This window comes from Meles meles, chromosome 17, assembly GCF_922984935.1.
Source record: "Meles meles chromosome 17, mMelMel3.1 paternal haplotype, whole genome shotgun sequence".
NCBI lineage: Eukaryota > Metazoa > Chordata > Mammalia > Carnivora > Mustelidae > Meles > Meles meles.
In genome coordinates, this window is record NC_060082.1 from 45202754 (window position 1) to 45224934 (window position 22181).

Here is a 22181-nt window from a genome sequence, read left to right on the forward strand (position 1 = left end):
CATTACCTTTATAAATTGTACATATACTTTTTTCTTTTAATGTACTCTTGATTAGGGATCAGGTTAGTTTAAATGAGAAAAATATTAAGGATACTTTGTCTCCTTAAATCTGGATAGGTATTCAAATCTGGCAACAGTTGATAGGGCTAAGGGCATCCCTCAGTAAATATAGCATTTTTAAATGGCTTTGTCAATAAATAGGTATCCAGAAAATAAGTCCAGTATACTTAAATGCTTCCATAAATGTGAATTAAACGGTTTGCTCCTGTTTGCTTCTGCTAAGTATTAAACTGATAGGGACTACAGATGACAAATTTGTTTCAGTTTGTATGCTGACTCTGTTAGCTCAATAGTAACTGACAGAGAACTGTGGTTTAGAAGAATTCCAAGGCCATACTTCAGTTTTGAAGGAAGAAAGTGGTCATCATTCCAGGATATCTGCTAAGGCCACTTAAACGCCATATTTGCTATCTCCAAAGTGGGTGCATCCCAGCATAAAGCAGAAGGCAGTCCATTGTGGGTGAGAAGAAAATATAAGAGGTTTTATTCCTTTACTTTTTTATCCAAAAATAAGAAAAACTACACTTCACTAGTATTTACTACATAGTTGGAACCTATGCACATAATTTAGAAAGAAATCTACGTATCCTAGACATGTGTCATTTTTTTTTTTCCCATTTTATTTATTTTTTCAGCGTAACAGTATTCATTCTTTTTGCACAACACCCAGTGCTCCATGCAAAACGTGCCCTCCCCATTACCCACCACCTGTTCCCCCAACCTCCCACCCCTGACCCTTCAAAACCCTCAGGTTGTTTTTCAGAGTCCATAGTCTCTTATGGTTCTCCTCCCCTTCCAAATTTTTTTTTTTTTTAATAAACATATAATGTATTTTTATCGACGACGTGGATGGAACTAGAGCGTATCATGCTTAGTGAAATAAGTCAATTGGAGAAAGACAACTATCATATGATCTCCCTGATATGAGGTCATTTTTTATTGATAAAGTTAAACCATCAGAGAAGTACTGGCCCTGGGCTTATTGAGAATAAGTCTTTTTCTGATTCATCTTTCTATTCCCCAAATTTTATATGTTCCATTTTTGTGTGAATAAACTTCCCAGGTAGATAATATTGTATAACTTCTGTCATTTAAACTCATTTAAGAGCATATTTTATTTAGCTATTGATTCAACTGTTTTGTTCCAATTTAATCTTATGTTAAAGCTCAATTTGCAATACATTCAACTACCAACCAAGGGGCCTGGGTAGCTCAGCCAGTTGAACAGCTGACTCTTGACTTCAGCTCAGGTTGTGATCTCTGGGTCTTGGGATCAAGCCCCTCATTAAGATTCTCTCTCTACCTTTGCTTCTCCCCCTACTCTCTCTGTCTGTTTCTCTCTCACATAAACAAATAAATCTTTAAAAAAAATACTAACCAAAAAGAAATTAAAGAGTTGACGATGGTGTTTTGTTTTTGTTTTTTTTTCAGTCAGAGGTGTTTTCTGGGCACATTTATATGTGGTGTTTTAACGATGTAGGTAAAAAATGTATTGAAAGTTTTTGATAGTTATGGTTTTTAATGTAAAAGATAGGTGGAAAGCACTTGATTTTTTTCTTTTGAGTTACTAAAAACATTTCTGTAGTACCATATACATCCTCCATATTATTAGTACTCATTAACTTCTGTCAGACACCACATGTCCAAAGTTCAGTTTTCTCTTAAAACCAACTTACTTTCTCCTCCAAATTGTTGCATTCTCTAACTTTAAAGACATTACTTAAAATGATGGGTTTCAAATTGACACAGTTTCCGTTATAAAATTGGCAATAGTAAATTTGTCAAACATAGCATCAAACAGCCTCATTAAAATGCCCATCAGGTCCAACTATGTCAAATATCCTGAACAGGCATGAGAAAATATTTTCATTTATTTATTCATTTGACAAATAATGAGCACTTACTGTATGCCAAGCATTGCACTAGCGTTCAATGAAATCCTTTTGTTAAGAGATATTTATAAAAAACAATCAGGCTATCGGAATCATTTACTGGTGGAAAGGAATGAAGCATTCAAGCTGATCCTTTCATACCGTCACATTAGAGATTGTGTGTGTGCACGGGGGGGGGGGGGGTGTCCTACCTCCTGATTTTGTAGGCACCTTTGGATTTCTACACAGTTTGTTTAACCAATTTGTGCAGTATCTTAGATCATTGAGCAAATAAAACAATTTTACTTTCCACTTAGTGACTGCCTTTACCCTTCAAACCTCTTTCAAAATATCTAAAAATTTTAAAGAAAGAAACTGAAATATAGTGTATCGTTAAGAATGTCAGCTCTGAAATAGAAGTATCTACGTCCTAACACCCCATCCCAACCCCTTACTAGCCGTTTGACTTTTTTGTTTCTCTAAACCTTAGTTTTCCCTCCAGGCTTATTCTATGTAGTAAACAGGATTAAACATGAGAAGCACGTCATGTATTACCTAGTACATTGTCAGTGCATAATCATTTGATCTTTTATTCTTCTAATGTTCAAATTATTGCTGGTTGTAGGGACAGATTGGAGGAGATACTACCCTAATGTCTTTCAGTGTACTTAGGTTGTAGTCATAATCTTATATGCGTAGGTGTATGCGTATGTCTACCCACTCACTCAATAAATATTCAGGAACTACAGTTGCTTGATACTGTGTTCAGTGCTAAATAATTAGTTGTAAAGTTTACTTTATTTTAGGAAAAATAATTCTTTAAAGAATAATTATTCATTGGTGCGCATGGGTGGTTTAATAGGTTAAGCTCTGCCTTGGCTCAGGTCATAATCCCAGGGTCCTGGGATAGAGCCCCAATTCGGACACCCACCACCCCACTTTTGCTGTCGTGTGCACATGCACGCTCTCTCTCTAAGATAAATAAAATCTTTCAAAAAATAATAGTTCTACATTACCTACTTTCTGGATCTTTTTGCGAAGGAATTACCTGTTCATTAACTACAATTGTCAATTTATTTACATTTTTTCCCTTGAAAGAATAGCTTTAGTGTTTAAAGAATCTGATTATCTTTAATTATAGATAGTCATTAACTTCCCTGAACAGGATTGTCATTAGTCTTTGATTGACACATTACCTTTTTTTTTTTCCAAAGATTTTATTTATTTATTTCACAGATCGTAAGTAGGCAGAGAGGCAGGCAGAGAGAGAGAGGAGGAAGCAGGCTCCCTGCTGAGCAAAGAGCCTGATGTGGGGCTCGATCCCAGGACCCTGGGACCATGACCTGAGCCGAAAGCAGAGGCTTAACCCACTGAGCCACCCAGGCGCCCTGACACATTACTTTTGAGCATCGGTTTTATAATAGTGTTACTACCTTACCTTCTTTTTTTTAAAAATTACTTTACATTTTGGTAACCCTTTTCAGTAGAGGACATCAAAGTACCTTCTATTATATGTTTTGAATAGTCATATAACAGGAATGCCTCGGGGCACCTGGGTGGCTCAGTGGGTTAAGCTGCTGCCTTCCGCTCAGGTCATGATCTCAGGGTCTTGGGATCGAGCCCTGCATCAGGCTCTCTGCTCAGCAGGGAGCCTGCTTCCCCCCACTCTCTCTGCTTACTTGTGATCTCTCTCTCGCTGTCAAATAAATAAATAAAATCTTCTAAAAAAAAATAGGAATGCCTCTAATAATAATAACCTTACTCAGTGGCTTCACGTATCAGATGTATTGCTTCCTAAATCTGAGAGAAAATGCACCTTAGCTTTATTAGTTTCTTCACTTCTAATCATGTAAGGTAACATGGCAAAGGAAAACAATGTGTGACTGTATTTATTGATATATAGTTCATATTATAAATGTTAAACTGTAGTTTCAGTGTTAAACTATAAATTTCACAGGATTTAACTCTGTTTCTATTTCAGTAAAATATTTTCCTCACCAAAATATAAGACAAAGTCATAGTTTGGCATTTACTTTAAACTTCTTTGGGGCAAAGGGTTGGACATACCCAGAGGAATATCAAGATGGAAATGCAGTTGATCACATTACTCGTCCTTTGGTGCCCTTCTTGAAAACTAGTTATTCTTATTTTCAATCCTTTATCACAATAGTATATTGAATACTAAGAAGTTTAGTAGTAATCATTCAGAAATTTGATAGACATTATTTTAATGTGATATGGACTATTCCTTTGAATTATACCTGCATTCAGTACTTGTAGTATTTTAGTCACTGTTCTTTGAAGACAATTTTTTTTTCAAATAAAGGACTTGATATGATACTGAAATAGAATTCATATAGTGGATTTTGCACATAGAGGAATATTTAATTTTATCCTTAAAATATCAACCAACATCAGTGTTAAATTTCCTAGTTTTGATAATTATATAAGAGTTATATAAGAGACTATAAGAGAATATTATATAAGAGAATGTCCTTTGTTTTAGAAAATACAGACTGAAGCTGTTTTGGAGAAAGGGCATAATATCTTCAACTTTCTCATGGTTTGGAAAAATTGCATATATATAATAAAAATATACACAGAGACTATTTAAGCACGGGTAGCAAAATGTAAAGAGCTGAAGAATCTGGATAAAAGGTTTATAGATGTTTCTTGTACTCTTCTTTACCATTTTTGTAAGTTTGAAACCATATCAAAATATAAAATTACCCCCCAAAATCCATCAACTTTACCAGTATTCATTGTCAATCTAAGAAAAGATCTATTGTCATATGTTACCGGCCGTTCATTCCTGAGTTTCTAGTATTAATCTTTCCTTGTGTGCAAGAATAATAGAACAGGAATAAAGAACCTGAGTCAGTAGTTTTGGTTTCTTCCAGTAGGATAGAAATCCCAGATGAATTAGAAAGAAAACTGGTACTTGTAAAATTGGAAAATAACTCTCTTCTGCTGTAACATTTTTTTAAAAAGTCTTGGTACAGAAAAAGCAGATTATATAATATGTCTTATTTGGATATCCTCTTAAAGTGTAAGGGTTGCGTACAAAAACTTGTACAGGAATGTTTATAGCAGCATTACAGGGATACCTTGTTTTATCACTCCTTACTTGTTATAATTTGCAGATACTGTGTATTTTAACAGATTGAAAGTTTATGGCAGTCCCTGCATTAAGCATGTATGTTGGTGTCATTTCCCGATAGCCTTTGCTTGCTTCCTGTCTCTTGTCACGTTTTGGTAGCTCTTGGAATATTTCAGACCTTTTCATTATTACTGTTTGTTGTACTGATCGGCAATCAGTGATCTCTGATGTTAATATAGTCATTGTTTTGTGGCACCACAAACCAGACCCGTATATGATAGCAAACTTAATGTTTTGTGTGTTCTCACTATACCACTGACCCACCATTTCTTCCCTCTCATCTTCTCCCTGGGCCTCCCTATTCCCTGAGACACAGCAATATTCAAATTAGGCCAGTTAATAACCCTGCAATGACCTCCTAGTGTTCAAGTAAAAGGAAGAGTCACATGCCTCTTCATTTAAATCAAAACAAAAGCTAGAAATTCTTAAGCCTACTGAGGAAGACATGTTGAAAGCCTAGATAGGCCAAAAGTTAGGCCCCTTGCACCAAAGTTAGCCAAGTTAGGAATGCAAAGGAAAAGTTCTTTTTTTTTTTTTTTTAAAGATTTTATTTATTTATTTGACAGAGAGAGAAATCACAAGTAGGCAGAGAGGCAGGTAGAGAGAGAGGAGTAAGCAGGCTCCCTGAAGGGCAGACAGCCTGATGCGGGGCTTGATCCCAGGACCCTGAGATCATGACCTGAGCCGAAGGCAGTGGCTTAATCCACTGAGCCACCCAGGCGCCCCCAAAGGAAAAGTTCTTGAAGGAAATTAAAAGTGGTACTCCAGTGAACAAATGATAAGACAGTGAAACAGCCTTATTGCAAATATGAAGAAAGGTTAAGGTGTCTATATAGAAGATCAAACCAGCCACAGCTTTCGCTTAAGAGAAAACCTCCCACTAAAGATGCTGTGAAGATTGTTGAAACGACAACAAAGAATTTAGAATATTACCTAAACTTGTTGATAGAGCAATGGCGGGATTTGAGAGGGTTGACTCCAATTTCCAGACAAGTTCTACTATGGATAAAATGCTATCAAACAACATCATATTACAGAGAAATTGACATGAAAGAGTCTATCAATGCAGTAAGTCTCACTATTGTCCTATTAAAGAAATTGCCACAGCCACTGCAACCTTCAGCAACCATCACCCCAGTCAGCAGCCATCAACACTGAGGCAAGACCTTCTACGAGCCAAAGATAACAATATACTAAAAGACCAGAGGATGCTTTGCATCACTTAGCATAAAATATTTTTAAATTTAAGGTATAAACATTGTTTTTTTAGATGTAATGCTATTGCAACACTTTTAATAGACGAAAGTATACTGTAAACATAACTTTTATATGCAATGGGAAACCAAAAAACTAATTTGACTTCCTTTATTGGGATACTCATTTTTTTGCAGTGGTCTGGAGCCAAACCCAGAATATATCTGAGGTATGCCTACATTTGTAATACTGCAAAGTAGAAATAACCCAAATACCTCATCCGTGGAATCCTAGTTAGCCATTAAGAAGAATGAAGTATTGATAAATGCTACAACATAGGTAAAACAAAATTAAATCAGGTACAAAAGGCCACATATGATTTCATGTATATGAAACATCTAGAACAGGAAAATTCATAAAATTCATAAATTCATAAAAAAATTCATAATCTAAAAACTTAGTAGTTGCTATGGACTTAGCAGTTGGGAGGAAGGGAGAGCGAGTGCTAATAGGCACAAGGTTTCTTTCTGAGGTGATGAAAATGTTCTGGAATTAAATTGCAGTGACGTTCATATAACTTTGTGAACATATTTTAAACTACTTTAAAAGGATGAATTTTATGGTATGGGAGTTATACTTCAATAAAACTCGTGTAAAAAATAAAAAGTAAGCTGAACAAAGCACCTCTGCCTCAAAGTCTTCCTATCTAATTAAGAATAAGAGCCAAAGACCTTACCGCTTTACATGATCTGGCTTCCTATTGCTTCACAGACCTCATCTCCTTTTTTCTACCTTAGTCAATCCAGTTTACCTGCAGTGATCTCCTGACTATTACTGCTACCAGGCCTTTTTAACTCTTTTTTTCCCTCTTCCCCAAACCCAGTCATCCTTTACTCAAAAGTTAGCGCTCAGAGATGCCTTCCCTAACTACCCTCTAAAATTGTAATGCTCTCCAGCATTACCTATACCCCTTCCTTGCTTTATTCTTATCCTTGGCTCTGTTCGCCCTAACACAAGATATATTTTACTTTTTTATCTCATGTATTATTTTCTCTTCCCCCAAGAATTTAAGCTCCATAGGGGCAGAGATTTTGTCTTTTATCCACAACTGCATCCCAGGGCTTACAGTAGTGCTTGGCACATACTGTCACTAATGTTATCAAATGAGTGCACAAAAATCAGGAATATAAGTAATTGAAGGGGAGGCTACATTTTTTTTTAAAGATTTTATTTATTTATTTGACAGAGAGAGACACAGCAAGAGAAGGAACACAAGCGGGGAAGTGGGAGAGGGAGAAGCAGGGTTCCCACCCAGCAGGAAGCCCAATGCAGGACTCCATCTCAAGACCCTGGGATCATGACCTGAGCCCAAGGCAGATGCTTAACGACTGAGCTACCCAGGCACCCTGGAGGCTACATTTTTTTACACCCTTTTTCAACTGAAATTTAAGTTTTCTCTAGGACTATGAGACTAAGGAAGTGGGAAGAAAGAAGTAACTGGGTCGTTGTTGTTGTTGTTTTGTTTTTTTAGTGTCTTAAAAATAAAATAGTAAAGACAATTATACGGTCCTTAAAATGAAGACTTTATTTGATCCAGGCAAGTAATTGTTTATTTCTTAATCATGAAGGCCTGGCTGGGGTCCACAAATACATTAAGTACCCAAAAAAGGTTGACTGTATTGACAGTGTGGGCCTAAATCAGGAATCAGTAAACTATGGCCCACAGCTTGCTTTCATTTATTCATTCATTCATTCATTCATTTAATAAGCTTGTTTTAGATTATAGCCATGCCCATTCATTTATATGTTGTCTTTGACTATTTTCATGCTGTCGTGGGGGGAATTAAAATAGTTGTAACAGAAACCATATGGCCCACAAAGCCTAAAATATATACTAGCAGACCCTCTACAGAAAAACTGCTGTCCTCTGCCTATATCATACCTTGTAGGATACAGAATAGTGTAGTAGGGAATTTGGTCAAACATTCAGACATTCACATTTCATTTCCATCACTATCTGTTACCTAAGACAAGTTTTTTGATCTTTGGTTTTCTCATTTGCAAAAGGACAATAATACCTTTCCCACTTGGTTGTTTAAGAATTTTTAAATGAGATATATTATATAAAGCACTTACTGAAGTGCCTAAAAAAAGTAAGTTGCAGCCCAATAAGTGTCACGCACCCACACATCTATTACACATACACATGTATGCAAGGAGATGTTAAGGATGTCAAATAGAAACGCTCAGTCACCAAACATTTTCCAGTTACTTATCAATATTTTAGGAAAATGATGAATAAAAGTAAAATCAACAAATGTCAATAATAAGTACATACTACACATGAGGAACATAATAACCCACCAAAATTTATGGGATTTGGTCATTTGTTGAGATGACTATAGTCAATCATTATTTCTTTTTTTTTTTTTTAAACATTTATTTGACAGAGACAGATCACAAGTAGATAGAGAGGCAGGCAGAGAGAGAGAGAGAGGGAAGCAGGCTCCCTTCTGAGCAGAGAGCCCTATGTGGGACTTGATCCCAGGACCCCGAGATCATGACCTGAGCCGAAGGCAGCGGCCCAACCCACTGAGCCACCCAGGCGCCCTAGTCAATCATTATTTCTAACAGTCCTACTCAGAGTATTACGGTGCCCTTGACTCATTTTTTGCAAAATGTACAGCCTACTCTAGAATGTTTACATCTTCAGGTAAGTTTTATTGCTTTATTTTTAAGGAAAATTTTACATAAGGAGAATTAATTCATGCTGTGTTCTGGTTGTAAGCAAGGAAAAACAGTGTGATGACTTTTATGACAAATTTCAATCCAGAGCTTTTTCTTGGGGTGCCTCATTTGCTAACTCTATTTAGAGAAATCAGCATTCTAGTACTGGATTATTTTGATGATATCTTTCTGCCTATACTGCCTTTTCTTTAGTAAAATACAGAAGATAAAAGATTTATTTTTTCATTTCCCAGCTTTCATTTTTGGCTGTTGATTTGGAGACTAATGGTGTGGATTCTTACATCAGGAATATATGGAATTCTTTAGTACTTACCTATGTAAAATCACAGTCTCGCTTTACTAATCATTTATAAACATTTATTAATCATCCACTGTGAGCTAGGCACTAAAACATTTGTTTTAGATTAGTAGAGCAGTTTTTGCCTTTAAAATGCACCAGGTGTAGTGGAAAAAATCACTATGTAAACAAAGAATTTCAATAATGATAATAATAGTAATAGGAGCAATAACAAAGTGTGGATAAGAAAGCTATTCACTCTGCCTTAAGGTATCAGGGAAAACATGGAGAGGTAATATTTGGGCTGAGTCTCAGTGGATGAGTTTAATATTGTCAGGTGTACATGATGGAAAGAATGATAACTTATCAGTTAATCAACGAAATTTTTGAGCATCTACTGTGTGCCAAATAATGCTGTAGACAGTGGGAATACACCAATGAACAAAACAAATGAATTGTATAGATTACTTTCTTGTAGAACATGCAAAGGCATGGACATGAGTTGGATAACAGCCTAGCTATGCCAAGGAGAGTCTGGGGGAGCTGCTATCAGGAAAGAAGCAGGAGCCCCATCACACCAAGAAGTCTGAACTTGATGCTCTAGGCCAGTGGTCTCAACCTGGAAGCTCCAGAGATACTGTTGTATCAATTCATGTTTAGATACTAAGCAAGCATAGACAGTGGATTTTGATAAAATGTTTTATATATATTTGTCACCATTTTTCAGTTTTATGTAATTATTTTGAATAATAAAGTATGGATTTATTTAAACATGAATTCATAATACCTTTTTCTTTTTTTACACTTTCTGTCTTCTCAATCAACTGATAATATTGCTATAACTACTTTTAAGTTACTGTCTGTTAAAATGATTAATTTTAAAAAGAGATCTTAAAATATTTAGGCTGATATTTTCTGCCAGTGTTGAAGCTATTAAAACTTTTAGAGCAGCTAGACAAAACTTCAGTCAATATTTAAAATTTTTTTTTTTTAAGATTTTCTTTCATTTATTTGACAGAGAGAGATCACAAGCAGGCAGAGAGAGGAGAAAGCAGGCTCCCTGCCAAGCAGAGAGCCCGATGCGGGGCTTGATCCCATGACCCTGGGATCACAACCCGAGCCGAAGGCAGAGGCCCCAACCCACTGAGCCACCCAGGTGCCCCAACTTCAATCAATATTTAATTTTTTTTTTAAATGTTTTATCCATTTGACAGAGAGAAATCACAACTAGGCAGAGAGAGAGGAGGAAGCAGGCTCCCCGCGGAGCAGAGAGCCGGATGCGGGGCTCGATCATCCCAGGACTCTGGGATCATGACCTGAGCCGAAGGCAGAGGCTTTAACCCACTGAGCCACCCAGGCGCCCCACTTCCGTCAATATTAAGTGAACACTTTGTAAGTGCCGGGCACTGCTCTAGCCACTGGGATTGTAAAGGTTAATATAAAACAAGATCTGTGTCCTCAGGAAACTTACAGTCAGAGTTAATTGGAGTCCACATGAAGAACAATGAAATCAACATGGAGAGGAGGGTCTAGATTCAGGATATTTTGAGGTGGTAACTCTTAAGCAGTGAGAATTCTTTCACTGGAGGCAGACTGCTAGAATAGGAAAAAAAGTAGATTATTGAGAACAGAGTTAATGTGTTGCTAACGCAGGGGAAAACTCTTAGCTTTTTAGGAGTGTTGTTTTCTCATAGCAAACCTAATCAATCTCCAGAGAAAAGGGATATTAGTGATTTATGGGTCTCTGAAAATACCTCTACTGCTTGATATTTCTCTGCCTATTAATGAGGTGTACGCCTGTGAAATAATCTTAAATCCAAGCATGTAAATGTGTAATGTAAATCATGTTGAAAAACCTATCTGTATCTGACTCCTTCACTATGACAGTGTAAGTGACAGGAATTGAAGGACAGTCATTCCTTACGTTGGTGGATCTCTGAACCTTCAGCCCAACAAGCTCACTTCTCTGACTTCTTTCAGATTTCAGCCTTCTATCCTAGTCTCCCGCTCTCCCTTTCTCTCCCTCTCTCCCCACCCCCTCCTTTTCTTTCTCGCCAAGACAGACAGAGCTATTGACTAGAAGCCCAGAGTTGCCCCCAAGTTCCGACCACCATCTCGAATTCTTATGAAGTGGACTTGTAATATCCTTAATGTTGCTGTTGGCAGTCAGTTACAGATTCCATTATTGTCGATCAATGCCGTCGCCATGCGAGGTGGGGGGAGGAACGGAGGAGGAGAAGAAGAAAGGAGGGATGAGAGCTTCCTATTCACAGATTTATCAACCTGCCTTTGCTCGCAGGAAATCTTCGCAAAGGGGGCTGAGATGCTGTTGAAATAGCTAAAGCAGGAAGGGGTTAGGGGGCTGCAGTTCTCTCCGGTTGACTGAAAGGAAATTCGAAAACCTTTCTTCTCGGAACAAAACAAAATGCTGAATTTGTTCTTTTGCCTTTGTTTTTGTTTGATGATATGCTTTACTTAACTGATTAGCTATTGTGCTGTCTGGTTATCTAAGCTGCTTCAGTGTAGGAACCTGTTTCTTTTTCTTTGAGTATCTTTATTTTTTATTTTCCTTTGCTTTCTCCTGTCATTAAACACAAATCATTATTCAATTTTATCCTGCCTTCTCTTTCAGGCTAAAGCTTAACACTAAGAGACAGAAGGACAAATCTCCCTTCCCTTCTCTTCTGTCACCCTCTTTTAACCCTCTGTTTCCTTCCCCCTCCCCCCGTTGTGTTAGATTGATGTCACAGAGACAGAATTCAGAGTGGAGGGAGGATCACATTTGTTCTTTCATCATTACCGCCTAGCCAGCAATTTAAGTGTTGGACCCCCAAGAATTTAGTCTTTGTATCTTTCTTTTCCCACTCCATCATTCAGTAATTGTGCTCTGTATGGAAAAGTTTTCTGGCTGGAGAATGAGTCTCCTTTCCCCCGGTGATGTGGCCGAGTGGTTGGATAGTAGCACCGAAGAGGAGAAGAGCCTTCTGTCATTTCTGGGTACGGTAGGGCTCCGCTTGTTCTTTTAACCGTTTGTTGTCTGAACTTCTCTGACTTTGGGGAGTAAGACCCCAGATTTTCTAAAATCCACTTTTGTATTTTTAAAAGGGGGTAGAGGAATTAAGAGGATGTGTTTAAGTTGTTTGCTTTTCAAGGTTTGTTTATGTCTATAGAAAGAGTGTCACCAACATTGCCTATGAGAAATAAGAGTCAGTTTGCTTTGCTTTAACAAAGAGTTCTAGCTCTGTGCAAAGCTTACTGTCATCCGGTCAGCTGTTCGTGGTATTTAGATAACTTCTACCAGCCAAAGGTATTATTGTTTTACTATACCTCTTCGTACAGTGATGATGAGGCTTGCCTTGTAAGAGTGCCAGTGGGCTTTGTGTGCAAGAAAAGCCAACATATGGATTGAGAAGTAGCTTTTATGCAAAGTGTGAAATATTTGTTATGTTCATTATCAAGGTTTCTACTGAATATATAAAATAGGACACACAGACCAGCTGTTACTTTGACTTCCTATTTATGGATGCTTTCTAATAAATTTCTGAGTAAAGCAGTTATTGATCATGGAAATATTGATATAATAAATTCATAAGAAAGTTAGGTTATAAATCTGTTGTGTCATCAGTGTAATTGATGCACAAATCCTATTTGTGAATGCTTTAGTTAGATTAATAATTGCCTTGACATTATTTTTTATAACTTTGATTTATCTTATAATATATTTTCACTAAATACAGATATACCTTTCTTATAAGTGAGTAAAATTTATGGTCTTCTAATTTATTCCTCATGAGTATTAGCTGTAACCCAAGAACAGTCTTCTGCCATTTCAAAAGATAATCTGTCTTTAAAATTTTTTTTATTATATTGAGCATAAGTTTCTGTTTTGTTTTATTTAATTCAATTATGTTGTCAATCTTAACATTCTATATATGATTTCTTTTTTTGTGCACTTTAGATGGAAAAGGTCATCCTAATCAGATCTTTTCTAGTTCTATAAAGACTCGGGTATATATATTTTTATATTAATCCTAATCGTAATTTGTTTATTATAGCCTCACTTATCTTGGATATTTGGGTGACTTTAAGAAATATGTGTACCTCTTAAATACTCATTTCTCTGAAGCCTAACCTATTCTACTTGCTTCCCATTCCGCTCCCCTCCACATGCATAGAGAAACATCAGTGAGGAAAAGCGAATACAAATATCCCTAAGTAAAACCAACCACTTAGCCCCTATTGCATCATGGGAAAGGAAGGTAGAGTCATGGCTAAACATCTTTCCCTTGCTCTTGCGTGATATTTTTCTGTATTCTAATTATCTACTCTCAAGTTTAATTTATTTCTTTTTTTGACCATTACCTCCCACATCTAAAAAGAATTTGATCAAATACATAGAGTTGGGCAAGTAAAAGGTAACTACAGTTTATGCCCCCTCCCGCTCCCACTCCTATCCTCTGTTTATGAGAGTTAATGAATTCCTCTTTATTCACAAATAGAGGTGGTAAGGACAAAGGATGTTATTTAGAACATGCTTAGAAGAAAAATTCAAATTCCTACCGATTATCCACTAATGGAAGGAAACCTTAACACTCATAATAGATAAAATGCAGATAAGACAGTACTGATTCTCTTCAAGGGCCACAACAGGTTCAGTTGCTGGGAGAGTAGACAGCTCTGGATCCCCTCCTCTGCCATGGAAGTGCTGAACCCAAAGTCAGCAAGTCTTATTTGGGGGATTGAATCTCTCTCCTGACCGGTAGCAAAAACCTCCATCTATGGATAAACAGGAATTTACTAAGTTCTTCCAGAAGAACTAGGAGGAAAACTGTCTCAGATATAGTTTATAATATTGTGAGGACTAAGCAAAGCTCTTATGACATCATGTGCTAATATAGTTACCATTAATTACAACATGCTTTTCCCAGTGAAGATGCCAAGAGAAAAATAAGAAACCTTAATCTACTTTATGGTGACTCGAGGATGAATGGAACCAAAAGAGTTGTTGTGTCAAAGAACCTATCAAATTATGCTCTATTTCCCTAAGGAAAGATTTCTCTCTAGGAGAGGAGATGAGAGGAAAGCTCTTTGTGTTGGTTAGAGTTTTACTACTTCACTTTTGAATAGCCACTTAACTGATGTTCAGGTCTTCCTGTTGATTTAGTGCAATGCTGGTTTGATGAAACTTCGTAAAAGTGTGCTGTGCATTATTCTATTCAAAAGCCTTCCATGGCTTCCTCCTCATCTACCAGATGAAGTCAAAACACCTTGCTCTGAAACTTATTCTAGCCCTTCTGTTTGACATTCCGGTACCTTTGGGAAGGGATGAAGGGGCTCTTCATTCCACTAAATGGATTAACTTTCTATATCTTACACAAACATTGCCCTTTGCTACCTTTCCACATGCTGTTTCTTCTATTGGCAGTGTCCCTTCATCTAAACTGCACTGTCCATAACCCTGGTCCTGTTTCAGATCTTCCTCTTGAACAAAATACTGTGCTAGGTACTGTGGCTGGATACAAGGAGATAGAAGATAAAGCTGCTTGTGAGAAATGTAGAGTTTGGTTGGGGAGAAAACACAAACTATATACAATTAAGTGAGAAAGATTTAATGATAATTCAAAACAAGAACGGAGAAAAGAAAATAAAGCAGTACCTGATTGTGAAATGATTTATCTAGGAAAAAATTGCCTTGGGAATTTGAAGCACAGAGACACCGTTTTCAGTTAGGAATACTGAAAACTCCTTTACACAAATAGGATTTAATCTGAATCTTAAAAGACAGAGTAGATTTTTATAGAAATGAGATTTCTGTATGGAAAGAGTGTAATGAGGAATATTAAATTATGTTCATGTCTAATGAACAAGCTGATTTGAAAGGAAAGGGAAGTTCGTGTAAAGAAGTGATGAGAGACAATACTTGAAGCATATTTGGAGGCTCACTGGGTACAACCCTTCCTGACAATCTGATAAGTAACAATTTTATCCAGAAAGCAGTTGGGAAGACTTAAAGATTATTGAGTAAGAAAAAATGTGACCAAAATAATTTATTAGGAGGACATGTGACCAGAAGCAGTTAAACCTGTTTGAAAGCTATCAGAGAAGTCCAGATTTGGACTAAGTACCTCTATTTTAACACTTCACTCCCTACTGTATTATTAGTGGTTTGCTTATTTGTTGTTAAAACTAGATTGTGAATGCCTCTATAACAGGGGCTCAATCCCCTGTCTTTTCAGCACCCATTACATTCCAGGTACAGAGGAATATTTGCACAACTGATATGAATAACTGAGACAAAAAGATGGAGAGATTACAAAAGATCTATCAACAGAATTGCTGACAGATTGGAGGAATGGGGAAAAAAATAAATCAAAGACTTTTCGAATTGGGGAGGATGGTGGTTACTGTTAACAGAAATAAAAAAGTTGGGAAGGAAGCCAGCCGAGGAACAAGATGAGTTCTGTTTATATACATTGAGTTTGAGGTGACTAGTATATATTTGTATAGAAATATAGCTCTAATGATTGGAAATGAAGTCACAGGTAGAGAGCAACATTTGGGAGCCATCTAGAGAAGAAAGGTAGTTGAAGCTCTAAGTATCTGTAAGTGATCTACTATAGAGAAACTGTCAAGAAATAAACAAAGGTGAGGGACCGAACCTTGAAGAACACCAATCTGGGGGAGTATGGTGGGGCAGGGTAGAGAAGAAGAGGAGATAAGAGAAGCAGGCTAGAAGCTACATAATGGTAGCAGGAAAGCCAGGATGGTGTGGTATTGCAAGTGCTAAGGTAGAAAAAGGTTGACAATGTCAGTGATTACAAAGGACAAAAGGAAATCAGGAAAGGCCACAGGATTTGGTAATTAAGAGACTTGTGATAACTTCTGAAATTATCAGTTTTTTTTCATTCATTAGAGTTGAAGGAAGAGAAGTCATATTTTATAATATTGAGAAAGACAGCAGATGGTGAGACAGTGAAAGCCACAGGTTACACGTGTGCCTGGAGAAATCTGTGACTAATAAGCAGGAAAAGTGCCTTTTTAAAACATTGGGGAGACTTGTACATATTTTTGGTAGAGGAGAGAGCAAGATATTGAACCTATTAGAATAACTGAGAGCAAAAAATCCTTTATGAGTTTGAGAGTGAGTGTGGGAGTAAGGGGACAGGGTTAACCTTTTGAAAGGAGAAACTCATACAGGAATCAAAGACGCTTGTAGAGATTTAGCAGTGGAAAGTAGGGAGGATGGGGGAGATAACTGCTATTGTGTTAATCTATGGCATTTAACTTACCCAATCTTTTTTTTTTAAGATTTTATTTTAAATTTATTTATTTGACAGAGAGAGCACGCACACACAAGCAGAGGGAGCAGCAGGCAGAGGGAGAGGGAGAAGCAGGCTAGAAGCAGGCTCTCTGCTGAGCAGGGAGCCCGATGCGCAGCTCTATCCCAGGACCCTGGGATCATGACCGGGGCTGAAGACAGACGCTTAACCCACTGAGCCACCCAGGCATTCGTAACTTACCCAATCTTGCATTGCAGTTAGTTGTGTATCCACCTAGCACTCCCCTGTTTCTCCATGGTAGGGATCTTCACTTAATATCTTGGCATCTTCCGGAATAGCACTGAAGAGGTTCTTAGTAAATATTTAATTTTCAAATGAATGGATGCTCTTCAGATACCCAGAAGCTTGAGATTCAGCCATTTTCAACAGTTACCCAGTTATTGTGTCAGAGCTACCTTTATCCCTCCTTTCCTACACTGTTCTCTATGCTCATATCTGCGAGCACCACGTAAAGTACATTGGTAGCATTTGCAGTTATTTTAGTAGGTTTTAATTGTGTTTTCCAAATTCTAGAATAAGAAGGAAAATGCTCAAAAATTTTGTACTACTTCACATTTTCTAAACTGAATTTAAGGGATTTTTTTTTCATTAAGTGAAGTTATTTGATAGAACAGTTCTATAAAAGAAGAATATAATTTTGGCAAAACCTAAACATTGTTAAGTTTCTAAATGACTCTGCTGGCTATGGTTAATTATTTGGTATTGGTAACTATTATCTGATTCCTAAAATTGTACCTAACCTCAAGGGGGAAGTATATTAAAAAATTAAAACTCTCATTTCTGGTAAAATGGCAGATATCCTAAAAAATAACACAGAAACAACTAGAAATATCATATTAATGAAACAAACGTTTTATTTTTTTAAGCCACATTTTTAATAAAGATTTTATTTATTTATTTGAGAGAAAGCAAGCATGAGGAGGGAAGGTAAGAGGGAGCCTCAGTAAGAGGCTGAGCAGGGAGCCTGATGTGGGACTCCAACCTGGGACTCCAGGATCATGACCTGAGCTGAAGGCAGTTGCTCAACCAACTGAGCCACCCAGGCCCCCTGAAACAAACATTTTAAACTACACGATTGACCCCTCTTCTTGGGAAAGAAAAGAAATCCCCTGGAAGAGAAAAAATAAAACTAAATATCTAGGTAGTAAAATTGTCCTGAGTGAATTTGCCAGTATTAGAATTCCAGAATGTTAAGTTTGGGGTTTTTATTTGTTTGTGTGTGTGTTTTAGGATTTCATTTATTTATTTGTCAGAGAGAGTGAGAGAGAGCACAAGCTGGGGAATGGGCAGAGGGGGAAGCAGGCTTCTTACTGAGCAAGGAGCCTGATGTGGAACTTTTCCCCACAACTCTGGAATCATGACTTGAGCTGAAGGCCGACACTTAACTAAGCCACCCAGGCTTCCCTCTTTTTTTTTTTTTTTTTGTTTAAGATTTTATTTTATTTATTTGAGAGAGAGCAAGGGAGAGAGAGCATGAGCAGTGGGGAGGGGCAAAGGGAGAGGGAGAAGCAGACTCCCTGTTGAGCAGAGAGCCCAGTGTGGGACTCCATCCCAGGACTCTGGAATCATGACCTGATCCAAAGGCAGACACTGAACTGACTGAGTCACCCAGGCACTCCTAGAGTGTTAAGTTTTAATAGCTACAAATAGGAAATGAGCCTAGGCTCCAAACAAAGTGAGGAATTAGATTGGAAATCCTTGGGGCACCTTACTGCCCCAGTCGCGGAGCATGTGACTCTTGATCTTGGCGTCCTGATTTTGAGCCCCACATTGGGTGTTTTTTATTGCTTAAAAAAATAAAACTTAAAAAAAAGGAACCAAAATCTTCACCCCATTGTTTGTCATAGGACTGGGTCCCTTGATGACTGAAAATAAGAAAAAAAAAAATCTGGTCACTGAAAAATCTTCCTTGTATTAGACTAGGCTACTGGTCAGGGAGGAAAGAGGATAAAAATCCCTTGAGAATTTATAACCACAGTTCTGATAAGATAAAACTAAAATAGTGGACAACGATATATGTGTTAGATAGGAAGGGGATAATTCAAACTGAAGTTTTTTAAGATCATTGAATTATTGAAGAGGATAGAAATCAAGATTAACATTAGACTCTAAGTATATGTTAAAATGTTAAGGACAGCTATTAAAAGAATAGAAATAGAGTGCATGATTTCAAAAGCAGTAGAGGAGAAAATGAATTTTTAAATCTTGATCAATCTGAGCACACAGAAAATCAGGAAAAAAGCATTTGAAAAAGTGAGTAGAAAACACACTAAGATGGTAGAAATAAAATCCAACTATATCAGAGAACACAATGTTTAAAATGTTAAAAGGTAAAGATAGCCAGACTCAATTTCTTTTTTAATGTTGTGAATGAGAAAGACATAAGGACCCAGAGGGTTAAAAGTAAAAGGTTTGGAAAAAGATATCTTTGGCAAATTAAAGAATGCTAGCAATGATATGAAATCAAGATACAATGGGACTTTATGACAAAAACCATTACTAAGAGTAAAGGAGGTCACTTAAAATGTAGAAATTCCTAGAAAGATACTACAATCTTACATGCATCCAATAACAAAGTCTCAAAATTTATAAGGCAAAAGTGGACAGAAATATAAGGAGAAATTGATAAATCTACAATCCTATCCACAATAATTAGTAAAGCTATCGAAGACATAAAAAACACAATAAGCTTGAGTTAATGGACATGTATAGAATCCTGAATCCAGCAATTATATAGTCTTCTCATACACATGGGATCTGCATGAAAACAGTCCATAGACTGTGGACATAAACAAATCTCTATAAATTGTATCATACAGAACACATTCTCTTGATCATATTTGAATTAAGTTAGAAATTAGTAACAAAAATTTACATTAAAAACCTTTCCTGGGACACCTGGGTGGCTCAGTCAGTTAAACATCTGCCTTTGGCTCCAGTCTTGATCCTAGGATCCTGGAATCGAGTCCCACATCAGGCTCCTTGTGCAGTGGGGAGCCTGCTGCTTCCCCTGCTTTGTGCTCTCTCTCTGACAAATAAATAATTAAAATCTTAACAACAACAAAAAAACCACACACTTTTACTTTTAGAAACTTTTAAAGTTGCTTATCTATAACTCTTTAGTCAAAGAAGAAATAATAATAAAAATTAATAAAATGGAACTGAACATCCTGAAAACAGTACATATCAAAACCTGTAGGATATTGTGAAATAGTTACTAAGTGAAATCTAACAGCCTTAACCTTTTGTACTGAAAAGGAGAAAAGCTGAAAATTAATGAGCTAATTAAGCATTTATCTCAACAAGTTAAAATATATATATAATATATATAGGATATATATATTTACATATATGTGTATGTATATAATATATATTACATATATATTATATACATTGTATATGTATATAATATATAATATATATACATATACATCCAAAAAAGTTTAGGGAGGAAATAATGAAGATAATAGCAGATGATAATGGAATGGAAGACAGAAATAAATGTAATAGAACCAATAAAACCAAGAGTTGTTGGGACGCCTGGGTGGCTCAGTCGGTTAAGCTGCTGCCTTCAGCTCGGGTCTTCTTCTCATCCCAGGATGCTTCTCTCTCTGCCTCTGCCTGCCACTCTGCTTGCTTGTGTGTGTGCGCGCGCTCTCTCTCTCTCTCTCTCTCTCTGACAAATAAATAAAATCTTAAAAAAAGAAAAAAGCCAAGAGTTGTTTTATTAGAAAGTTCAATGAATATAGATAAAACTGTCAAGATTTGATCAAGACAAAAAAGAAAGCGCAAAGAAACGTGTTAGAAATGAAAAGGGGACATAATTCTAGAAAATCAGAGTCTTGAAAAATAGGACTGTCTCATGAACAACTTTATGATATTTGAAAATTTAGAGAAAATGGACATCTTATTTTATTTAGGTGGGAAGAGGGAGAGGAAGAATCTTAAGCAGGCTCCACACCCAATACAGAGCCCCATACAACTCTTGATTTTGACCTGAGCCAAAGTCAAGAGTTGGACGTTTAATTTTCTGAGCCACCCAGTCGCCCTGAGAAAGTGGATATTTTAAAGAAAGGTGTAATTTATTAAACCTGCTATGGAGAAAACAGAAAATGTAAGTAGGTTTATAACTGATAACCGTGAAAGAGATTGAATCAGTATCTTAAAATCCGTCATCTATTGTGGTTTGATTTCTCATGTGGCTTGACTTCTGAAAAAGAATGAATGCTGGATTACACTTGCGTTACTATTTCCAATCAGTGGCAATTCAGTTTTTCATGAGAAATGAACAAATTAACTTTATGATATTGAAACTGAAAAAGAAGCAAAAAATCATAAGAGTCATGCTAACCCTTAAGTACGGCAGTTAAATCCCTATTGAGTCCCACAGGTGGTCATGGTTCCCTTTGTGTTACATCCTTCATTTAGGGAATTTCCTTCGAAAAAGAAAAAAGTTCTTTCAGAATTTTTTCTGAGCAGGATGTACAAATAAAAATTTTAGGAAAATCAAGCTGAGGGGCACGTGGGTGGCTCAGACAGTTAAGCATCTGCCTTCAGCTCAGGTCACGATCCCAGGGTCCTGGGATCGAGCCCCGCATCAGGCTCCCTGCTTTGTGGAGAGCCTGCTTCTCCCTCTCCCTTTGCCTGCTCCTCCCCCTGATTGTGTTTTCTCTCTCTCTGTCAAATAATAAATAAAATCTTAAAAAATATATATAAAAATAAATAAATAAAATAAATGAATAAATAAAAATAAATAAAATCTTAAAAAAAAGAAAATCAAGCTGAACAGATCGCTAAAGAAAATGAAAATGAATAAGATCTCAAGAATTAAACCTTATTATATTTAAATGTGCTTCTGAAGAAAACCTGGAAATTTGTGAATTTTCAAAAAGAATGATGCCTAGAAGGAAATACCTCAAAACTTTTAAACCTAAGCTTCCATGAAGCTTATTTATCAAAATCTCAATTATAACTGCAGAGTAAAATTAATATACATAAACAGAGCGATTCTTAAACTTAACTAGATGTTTCACTTTAATTCTATATGTGAATTAGAAATAACTAGAAAATGTATTATTATGTATTAAATTTTTATTTAAATTATTAAATTTTGTATTGAACCACATGAAATTGTATACTAAATGATATTTTACCATTTGAATATTCAAAAAATGCAAGTCTATATGACCCAATGTGTTTTTTATTTTATTTTATTTTAAAGATTTTATTTATTTATTTGACAGAAAGAGAGATCACAAGTAGGCAGAGAGGCAGGCAGAGAGAGAGGAGGAAGCAGGCTCCCTGCGGAGCAGAGAGTCCCATGCAGGGCTTGATCCCAGGACCCTGAGATCATGACCTGAGCCGAAGGCAGCGGCTTAATCCACTGAGCCACCCAGGCGCCCCCCACCATGTGGTTTTTTTTTTTTCCCCCAATGTGTTTTTTAAAGGAGAAAAGAAAATGTGTCCAGACTATGCCGAACTATTTTTTAGTTGTTTATAAATTTATTTGTTACTAATTATTATTTTTTATT

The 22181-nt window shown here is 36.6% G+C and overlaps 1 protein-coding gene across 9 annotated transcripts in view; it reads left to right on the forward strand.

Annotated features, from left to right (window-relative positions):
• The window catches only part of RASAL2 (RAS protein activator like 2), a 354763-nt gene that overhangs the window by 230167 nt on the left and 102415 nt on the right, over nucleotides 1-22181 (forward strand). Inside the window, exon 1 of one of the 9 annotated variants that reach the window (XM_045982550.1) lies at nucleotides 11935-12307. The exons of 7 other annotated variants lie outside the window; for them this stretch is intronic. In XM_045982550.1, the coding sequence (XP_045838506.1) occupies nucleotides 12202-12307 (106 nt within the window). In that variant the 5' untranslated portion in view covers nucleotides 11935-12201. Of the gene's footprint in view, nucleotides 1-11934; nucleotides 12313-22181 lie in introns of those variants that run through there. One more of the 9 variants, XM_045982553.1, reaches the window with a different exon arrangement.